The 9,812-nt window shown below is 42.9% G+C and overlaps 1 protein-coding gene across 1 annotated transcript in view; it reads right to left on the minus strand.

Moving 5' to 3' along the window:
• The window catches only part of sim2 (SIM bHLH transcription factor 2), a 93,892-nt gene extending 87,445 nt beyond the window's left edge, over positions 1-6,447 (minus strand). Inside the window, exon 1 of the mRNA XM_043701233.2 lies at positions 5,334-6,447. Coding sequence (XP_043557168.2) covers positions 5,334-5,508 — 175 coding nt within the window. The 5' untranslated portion in view covers positions 5,509-6,447. The remainder of the gene's footprint in view (positions 1-5,333) is intronic.
• Positions 6,448-9,812: the final 3,365 nt, after the last annotated feature.

Genomic DNA, 9,812 nt, shown 5'->3' on the forward strand with positions numbered 1-9,812 from the left:
CCATACAGAGGCCAAGAAATGTAAGCACTGTGTTAAACGAACGGTTTTCGACTGGTTCGACGTCCGAAAGTAGTAACAAACTACTGGAGATGCTAGAATCTGTACTGAAAACAACAAATACTGGAGATCACAGCGGGTCAGACAGCATCCACGGAGAGAGAGCAAGCGAATGTTTAGAGTGTACATACTCTTCTTCATCAGAGCTGATGATCAATGTCTGAGAGTGTCTGCAGAACCAATGTATCTTAGAAATTCTGCTTTTGTAAAACCGAATGACTGTATGGGCACATCACACGGAGTCTGCAGTTATACCACACTTGGTGGCAAATTCAAACAGAGAGGAGCCCAGTTAGCCCAGCTTTTCACTCCATTTAGTTTAAGTGCAGCGGAAAAGCAAACGGCGGCTTGAACCCCAATAAGACCCTCACTTCCCGACTCAGATGAAGGCCACCTGCAATTCCTTTATATGAATTGGAGGTTGGCAGTATTACTGCTCTTTGAGTCCTCCCCGAAAAGTGGAATTAAAAAACCAAATCAAATGTTTAGTCTAATGTGAGATGTGACCACATCTCTGTCAGCCTCCTCACCGGCCTAGGAGCTGTTAACGTTCATCGATGCCCACATCGATGTCCATGCAAAGGAGGTTTGAGACCTTCCATCTGATCGGGGCTTATGCATGGACAGGTGATTATTTGTCTATGTTGCGACCCATCAATCCATGCCACACTTATGGGTGAGTGGGAACTTGTCAGCTGCATTCTGAAAGCAGCTCAAACCCAACCCCGGAAAACCAGGGGCATTGAAGTGTTGCATTGAAGTAAGGAACACTGCATCCATACAACACACTAACTTCACGAAATAAAAACCAAAACATCCGCGGATGCTGGAAATCAGAAACTGACGCAGAAATTGCTGGAGAAACTCAACTGCTCTGGCAGCATCAGTGGAGAGAAATCAGAGTTAATGTTTCAAGTCCTGTGATCCTATCTCAGAACTGTAACCGAAACGTTAATTCTCATTTCTCTCCACAGATGCTGCCAAACCTGCTGAGCTTTGCCAGAGAGTTCTGATTTAGTACACTGACTTCACACCAGCTCCCTGGCACCATCATTGCAATGACACCGTGTTGTATTTTACCAGAGAGTGCAGGGTATACACTGCCATTGGCGAAGACCCCGCAAGCTGCCTGGAGTGAAAGTTGAGGGTGGTCCCACAGTCCCTGGCGTCTAACCCTAAAAATTATATTGGAGTGACTTCATAGACACCTCACTAGAGTAGGAATTCTGTTGATGCCATCTGTACTTTCAGGTTAAAACGGACGAAATGAACGTTTCAAAGACTCCAAGCAATTTTAAATGATTTCACTCGACACTGCAATGCAATGTATCCTGTCAAAATTGACCTGGTCAGATCTGTTATAAATTCCAGTTACTAATTGAACAGTAGGAAACGAGCGAAGAGTTGATTGGAGCAGATGCTTCATCGCGCCTCCGAGAAATCTCACAGAGGCCACTTTCTGTGCGGTTACAGCTCCTTTGGAAAAGGTGGTTTCACTTGACACTGATCGTTTCAGATTCCTCCCTGAGTCATGGTGCAGTGTACTGCCTGGTTTTAAATGAAATGATCTGATTAAAGTATGCTCGGCTGTGTTGTATTGTTTGCAATTTATATGTGGCCAATTATAAAAGCTAGCCTACCTCTATACAAAGTATAGTTGATATAGCTGCAGTATTGATTTATAGGGTCCTTCCACGGCGCCGTTCTGTCACAAAAAGAGTGCATCAGAATGCAAATTGCAGCGGCACATTCGTCTCAAATAAACTGAGAATAGCCATTTTATAGAGATTACATCTCTCTTTAGATTACAAAGCGGGTTAAATATCTACATGAAATCGATGTAACTGCCGCTCTCTTTTTATTTTGGAAAACTGTACGTTTTGTAGCGGTTTAACGAAGGTGTGTGAAGAATAGGCTCGGCGAACGAAACAGACTGCTGGGAATGGAGTGGAGGAAGTGCCTTCTTAACAAAGGACTGCAGCAATAGCAGACCGCTGTTCTGACCGTACAGTTTTGTGGGTCGAAATACCGCTGGTTTAATCATTTAATAATCTACCTGTGAATCTAGCCACAGACCTAAGCAGAAAATCTTCGATGTTTAATGAAATAAGGAAGAATACGAATAGCCCTACAAAAGGCGGAAACATGGTTTCTCTCTGAGATAATCAATCAAATGATCTGAGACGAAGATGAGCCAATTTTGGTCGGTGTTCATACCTTAGGAAAGATGCATTTGATCTGTCTTGTTTTTGCATTACACTTTGCAGTGCCTGCCATTATCTTTTCCAAGGTGCTATTTTACAATAAATGTTTGGCATTGTTGCTCCCCATCTTAAGGGGAAAGGCTGTCAGACAGAAAGGGTACATCAGAAGGGACATTGTCGATTGTTAAAACCTATATAAAGAGGTATTATTAGGAATGATGCGCATAACGTCAAACCTAAACAAAATTATTTTACTTAATTCTTCTATCATGGAAACCTACATTAAATATGGGTTATTTTAAGGACTAAGTCGCAGTTATAGATTAGTAGATAGTTTAGACATGGACTTGTAAACACTCTTTTAGTCATTACCTCCATGTTGCCCCCAAGATAAACAATTACTGTCGACGACACGACTCTGAATTTTTTTCCCCCTTAAAAAAAATCTTTAATGGGATATGAGCGTCGGTGTCGAGGCAAGAGTTTGTTGCCCATCTCGAAATTGCGCTTAAGTATGGGGAAATTGTGTGTGTAAAGGCGATCAGTTGAAACGCTGCACACGAAGTTACCCTGGCCGCGCCCAGCGGTTAGACTGCACCTCTCTGGAAAGGCGAGGGCAAGATTTAACGGAGTTCCAGTACAACGCCGTTTTACATCTTAATTTAGCAGGAAACCCGATGGAATACAGACAAAGTGCGGTTTATGTAAAATCATGTTATAAAACACATATAAATGTGTCATCACCACATGTTAAACACGGCTTTACAGAACAGATATGCCGACAGAATTACGTCTAAATGCACATCAAGCGCTTGTACATAAATATGCTTGAATGTCTGAGAACAATGCTGGCTTTTAATAATTGCTCAACATGCAACATATAACTCAGATTAAATAACTGCTTTTAGTAAGGTTGGGATTCTCTATAATGTTTTGTCCGGCCTATAAAGATGTTTAATTCTTTTTAAATATCACGATGATTGTAAAATAAACTCAGAATAATGATTCTTTCTGACACTGTGCTGGTGTGATGGGGGTCTCCCAATCTCTATTGTGTATCTGAAATGACGGCTGTGGTTTTACCTTTACTTGGTCCACTGCATCCTGTCATTTAGGAGCCTCTATTTCACACTGAGCAAAATCGGTCACATATATCACCGAGCGGGCCCTGTCAGTTTATTTAGTTATTCATCGAACATTAACCAGGATTTAATGAAAATTTTAGGGCGCAGGATTTTATTGCGATGTCAGTGTACACAATGACTCGGTAACAAATCAGCACCTGATCCTATTTGAGATTAGCCATATCCGACCTCTGATTCCTATATATTGCAAAATGTTGAGTTTCTATATCATAATGTGGCGATTCTAACTGCAGAATTCCAAGTGCATGGGAGACATACAGAGACAAACTTGATTCTATTTAAATCAGGGCATAATTCTAGGTTTTGCTCCCTTGGTGCTTTGCAAAATATCGTTTTTTTTAACGGAAGACTAGAACATGCTTTCTGATATGAAATATGTCACCGGTATTTTCCATAGAGATATCATTCAATCTGGGGAAAGATATAAATAGAAACTAATATATGTATACAAGTATGTATACATATGTATATGTACTCATATATGTTACATATGTAGTTATACATATATAAGTTTCTATTTATATATTTCCCGAGACTGAACGATATTTCTTCGGAAAATACCGGTGACATATTGCACGTTGCTTAAGTCGTAATTCTGAACGGTGTCCACAATCTCGCTGAGCTCGCTACATTCTCCTCCGGTAAAGAATGCTATTTCGTTTTTGATTAGTGCATGTTTCCCGTTGAAGGAAGTGTACCTGTATGGTGTGGTTGCTCAGAGACTGCGGTGCCTAACTCTGCAGGCCGAGAGCAAAGCATCTGTTCTGGGGCGGTGTGGAGGTCGCCGATGCTCGCTCTTTCTGACCATCGTAAGGGCTTTCAAAAGGAATACTGAATCACGTGCATTCTTTTATACAAACATCTGAGCGGACTACACCAAGCGAACAAAGCAATTCACCTCCACAGCGCGTTTGCGTGACACGAGTAAGTGCTTAATTTGTATCTGTCCCAATACGTACTTCTATTAAAGTGCTGTAGGTGATTTCTGGAAGAAATTGAAATATTTATTTGGGGAGAAAATTTAAAATCTAAGCGGACGAAAATATGCAGGAACACACACAGACACAATTCGCCAATCATCAAGAATCCTTCAGGTTTCACTCTGCAGCCCCAAAATAAAATTGAACCCCAAATGAGCCCGAGATTGGAAGCCGAGATCTTCATGGATACGGAGACATCCTGGGAGTTGTCCATCTTTCTCTATTTCAGGCCCATTCACACACGACAATCACGCGGCTCTGTGCACAGCCCATGAATTGTTTGCAAGCTGAATTCTACGCAGCATTCACACACGCACATACAGACACACGAAGTGAGAGCGATCGCAAAAAATTAGATTTGGTTAGATAAGCACAATCATTAATGACACACTACGGTAGCCATCATGTTAAGGGATGAGAATGGTGCAGAATATATTGAAAGACTGCTTCACTATGAAATTACACATGACATTATTCACGTGCCGTCAGCACATACTATGAACTTGGAAAATATTGGATGGATTACACAATCAGAATAAACTCAGGCAGAACCGCACAGTGTACAGAAAAAAAATGAATTTTAAGTGGAAAATGATTCATAATCTATAACAATCGCAATACGGTCGTACTTCGATCTTGAGTATATAATTAGAAGAGGTCGATGTTTTTATATTCATAGTTTTAAAATATTAATTCCTAGATTGTCCCTGACAGCTTTAATGTATCCTGAAACACGGCTATAGTTTGAATGAGAACATGCTCAACTTCCGCTGAAAATTGAACTTTTGCAACAGTTAATTTTAAAACAAAATGAGTTCCTTTTTAACAGAAAGGCCGTGGTTTCAACTAGAAAAGTCACTTTAAAGCATAATACACCGGCAAGCAAGGTGAGCAGGCAGACCCTTTGACAAACTGTTTGCTTTCGCGTTCTCTCAGCCATTACTTACCCTCGGGGAAGACAGCTCTCATCTTGAGGTAGCTGGTGGTCAGTCTGATGATTGAGGCTTTGTCCAGTTGGGAGGTGATGGCCGACGGTAGAGGCAGCAACTTAGCCAGCTCGTAAAATTCCCCATTTTCCTTTTCTCTTCTCGTCTTCGCGGCATTTTTGGACTTTTCCTTCATCTCGCCTATTTGACTGGACTGGTACTGACATAATAAATACACTTGCCTTGTCGCCCCAAAAACATCCGTCAGGGTCTCTTTTATTGTTGCTTTTTTTTTTAAATGTGTGTCTGAGAAAGTTTGTCTTCCTCTCTCTATGCGTTGGTTAAAAAAAAACACTTTAGACGTTTCAAAGTCTTTCTGTAAATAATGGTCTTTGAGACCTGCACACTTCTTCCTTCTGGGAGAGCTGGAGTTTTCAATCTTGCTGTTCTCGCCCTGAGACTCCGTTTCCGGGCTGATTCCCAGTGAAATTGTAGCGTTAACTTCCCACTCAGGTTGGGCGAGTGCTGACTGCCCCTTTCGTCCTGCCGTGACTTCCTTTCACGGTGATTTTCCACACCCCACCACACCGCCCCCGCCCCCCTCCCCTTCCCCTCCTGATTCAACCTGCCCTTAGCTCCGAGCGAATGCCTCGGGGGCAGATCGAGCGGGCGGGAGCCGCTGCCTGTCGGCTGATTCCGGGCGGCGGGGACGGAGGGTGAGTCGCCAGAGCCCTGGGGCCAGCTCCGACAATCCGACGCTGAACATGAGAGCACGGTAGGGGGAAGGCGGCAGCGCTCAGAGGGGAGCTCTGGGTCCGCTGAGCGAACTGGTCGAGATGAGATGCCAGACTGCGCTGCGCTTGTCTCCGGTCACCATCCCCAATGGGCAGCTTCCTGCTGCGTAACAGGCGAAGGATGTTGCTGCTGGATTTGGGGGTGGGTGCTATCTGTGCTCTGCTCAGCTCTCTGGTTGAATGAATAAGTTGTCATCCGCGCTGACCCTGTCCTGTTGCTGAGCGTGTGGGATCTAGAGAGGAATCTTGCTCTTTCCCGGTTCCGTTGCCGACAGTCAGGATAGACAAATTCAGTTACCACCCTGGGAGATTCTCGTTGAGTTTTTATGACCTTATTTTCGCTTGGGATTCTCAGACAGTTCTTCCTGCTGACTCTCAGATCTCTCAGTCCTGTCCTCCCTTTCCGTGTGATGTCAACTCATAAATAACGCGTTTCTAATGTTGTGGACAGCGTTTCAGAAGTTTCTGATTGAGTGGGCGCATGAGAGGGGTTAGACCCCCACCCCAGCTTCCCGGGTTCAACAGATGCTCCACATGACCCCACGCTTCTTAGAAACAGTCAGCGACTCCAAGAGCATCTGCAGAGAGAGAAGTAGAGTGAGCATTTCTGACCAAATCTTTAAATCTGCTCGGCTCTCCACGGGTACTCAGATCTCCTTTATTTTCGTTCATGGGATATGGCAGTCACTGGCTAGACCAGTTGCCCATCGCTAATTGCCCAGAGGGCAGTTAAGAATCAATCAGATTGCTGTAGGTCTGAAGTCACATGTAGGCCGAGTAAGGATGGCAGATTTCCTTCCCTAAAGGACATGAGTGAATATGGTGGTTTTTCTTCAATGAAAATCGGCATTGATTGCATGGTCAACATTATTTCTGAATTCAAATTTTGCAATGTGCCGCTGTGGGCTTTGGACTCAAGTCCCCAGAACATTACCCGATTAATAGTCTCACCACAATACCACAAGGCCATCACCTACCGCCTATCTGATGACTGTTTTTAACCTTCCGTTTTTACCCTCTGTTTTTCCCCTGGTACTTGGCATCCACATCACATACTCAGCCCTACTCACCTCACCATAATCTCCCTCAGTACCAAGTATTTCCCTGCTCCTTTCACTCCTTCTCACTAATTCAGAGCCTCTCCCTCCCAGTCAGATTATTACACGTCACGCTCACTCGCGGCCTCACCTACTCACTGCCTCCTTTATTAAATCGCAGCATCACTCACTCACTCACTCACTTATTTCACGATCACACTCAGAGCCCCATTCACGGTCTTCCTCACTCAGTCTGACGTCACCCAATCACACTCATTCTGTCTCATTCAAACACACCTTCACTCATTCACAACAGCCCTCCCTCTCTCACACACTCACAGCCTCATTCACCATGTCTCACTCACCTACATCCTCACTCAATGATTCATCCACTCAGAGGTTCACTAATCCCTCACTCACGTTGCCTCATTCACTGATGGTGTCATGAATCTAATAATTTGCTGTTTGGTCTATTCAGAATTTCACATCCACGATTCAATGCTTTTTTCAGTAGTCTCATTGTCTCATTCCAATAATCTCTCATTTTCTCGGTGTCTCATTCATTTTATCATCCTCCTGATCTAATGCGCTCTGTCTCATTCACAGACTGGTTCTTACACGACCCACAGATTTATTTGCCAGCTCACTTTCACACTCCTTATCTCATTCACTGACTCGTTTCCACACTCATTCGTTACAAAATAATCACAAGCGTGAAGCCAGTGATTGAAATCAGCGCAGCCACCACAGTGTGGGCCATGTGGCTTTCCAGTAAAGAGCCCAGATTACAACAGCCCTACCCACGGAAGAATGTAGCTTCTTAATATCACTGCCTCATACTGTACGTTCAGTTTAAAACTCATTTTTTGTTGGACTCCTTTTTTTAATCTATTAAGATAATTGGTCGACAGACAGTAAGGTGTGGAGAATTTATTTCTTGACCATGTAATAAAAAGGAATATATTGTGCAAGCATGCATGTCCTATCTGTGCGGAATAAAGCGATTAGCGAACCATTGAGTGAGTGGAATACCGACAGAACAGCATTATGTGACTGAAATTACTCTATGTAGACCATGCAACCCTGGTTTCCATCTGAAAGAAATGTAACATATTGATCATCACCATTGAAATTCCAAAATCCAATATTTGGTCATCTATGACTAACATAATTTTAACAATAAACGATGATTCAATCTTTTTTCATTACAATGTAAGTCATTATTTATTATACTGAATTTAGCTGATTAGCATCATGAACCTGCCGTTCGAGCATTGATACACCGTGGTTACGTAACATTCTATTTCCATCATGAGGCTGACATTATTTTGCTGAACTTTATTATCTTGTAATCATATCTGACGTATTTATGTTGTGCTTACATACTGTGGCGATATAAACATGTAGCTGTGTGGCTCATACATTCGCGTTATGGGACTGACGCTACTTTGATTATGTGATTGGCATAGTTCAGTTACCTTAGGCATAGAGAGATGACTGGCGGTGGTGCTACCATGCCATTGGTAGGGAAAAGATCAAGAAGGAGAGCCCCTTCATGGGGAGCTCAGTTGGAACTGAACCTACACTTTTGGTACCATTCCGCATTACTAAAGAGCTGTCCAGTCAGCTGAGCCGCCGATTATGTAGTGAGACTAGAAAATCCTTATTGTAGAGAAGATCAAAGGGAGATTTAATAGTAGTATTCAAAATCATGAGGGTTTGTTGGACAGCATTTAAACAGCATTTTTCATATAGGAGAATATCCAAATGTGCTTCACAGGAGAACTATCGTGTTCTCTTTAACTAAAAAGACAGATTTTAATGAGCTTCTTAGAGGAGGAGACCAAGGTAGAAGTACAGTGTGGCACTGGGAGACAATTTGTGAACCTCAGCCCGTCAACTGCAGGCGCAGCCGCTAATGTTGGATTGAAGAAAACTGGGGACTGGTTTAAGTGACCAATTTAGAACAGCACAGATATCTCAGATAGTCTAGCTCTGCATCTATATGTTATGGCCTTATGGCCATTGCCTCCATGTTTGCTAGAGCTCATTGATACCTCACTTGTTCAAATGTTGTCTGATGTTAAGGGCAGACACCCTTCCCTTTTGTATTACGATCCTTTGTTGCCATAAGGTTCAGAGTTGAGTGACTCTGGTGTTACGCAAAGTGAGCATCAGTGAGTAGGTTAACGTTGATTAAATGCTGCTAACCAATAACAGTTTTCATCACTTCGCTGATTGTTTAGAGTTAAAAATCACACAACACCAGGTTCTAGTCCAACTGGTTTAATTGGAAGCACACTTTCAATTTGGACTATAACCTGGTGTTGTGTGATTTTTAACTTTGTACACCCCAGTCCAACACTGGCATCTCCAAATCCTGATTGTTTAGGGTAGCCTGAAAGGATGGTCAATGGCTGAATTTAGATTGTCCTGCTCTTTGTGAACAAGATAAAGCTGAATAATTTTCCATAATGCTAGCTTAATGACAGTATGGCTCTTGCCTAGGGGTGGGGCTAGTTCTGGAGCACAGGCTTTTGGATTTGTTCACCTAAAAAGCGTGATGATGGAATGATCTTCTTGTGCACTGTTAACAATCCTGTGATTCCAAGGACAAAAAAGTGGGAAGTCGTCAGCGCCCATAACGTTTTCTGTATCCAGAGCCTGGA

The sequence above is a fragment of the Chiloscyllium plagiosum genome, unplaced genomic scaffold (assembly GCF_037043375.1).
Source record: "Chiloscyllium plagiosum isolate Xiang-an unplaced genomic scaffold, Cpla_swu_hap1 HiC_scaffold_12, whole genome shotgun sequence".
In the NCBI taxonomy this organism is placed as follows: domain Eukaryota; kingdom Metazoa; phylum Chordata; class Chondrichthyes; order Orectolobiformes; family Hemiscylliidae; genus Chiloscyllium; species Chiloscyllium plagiosum.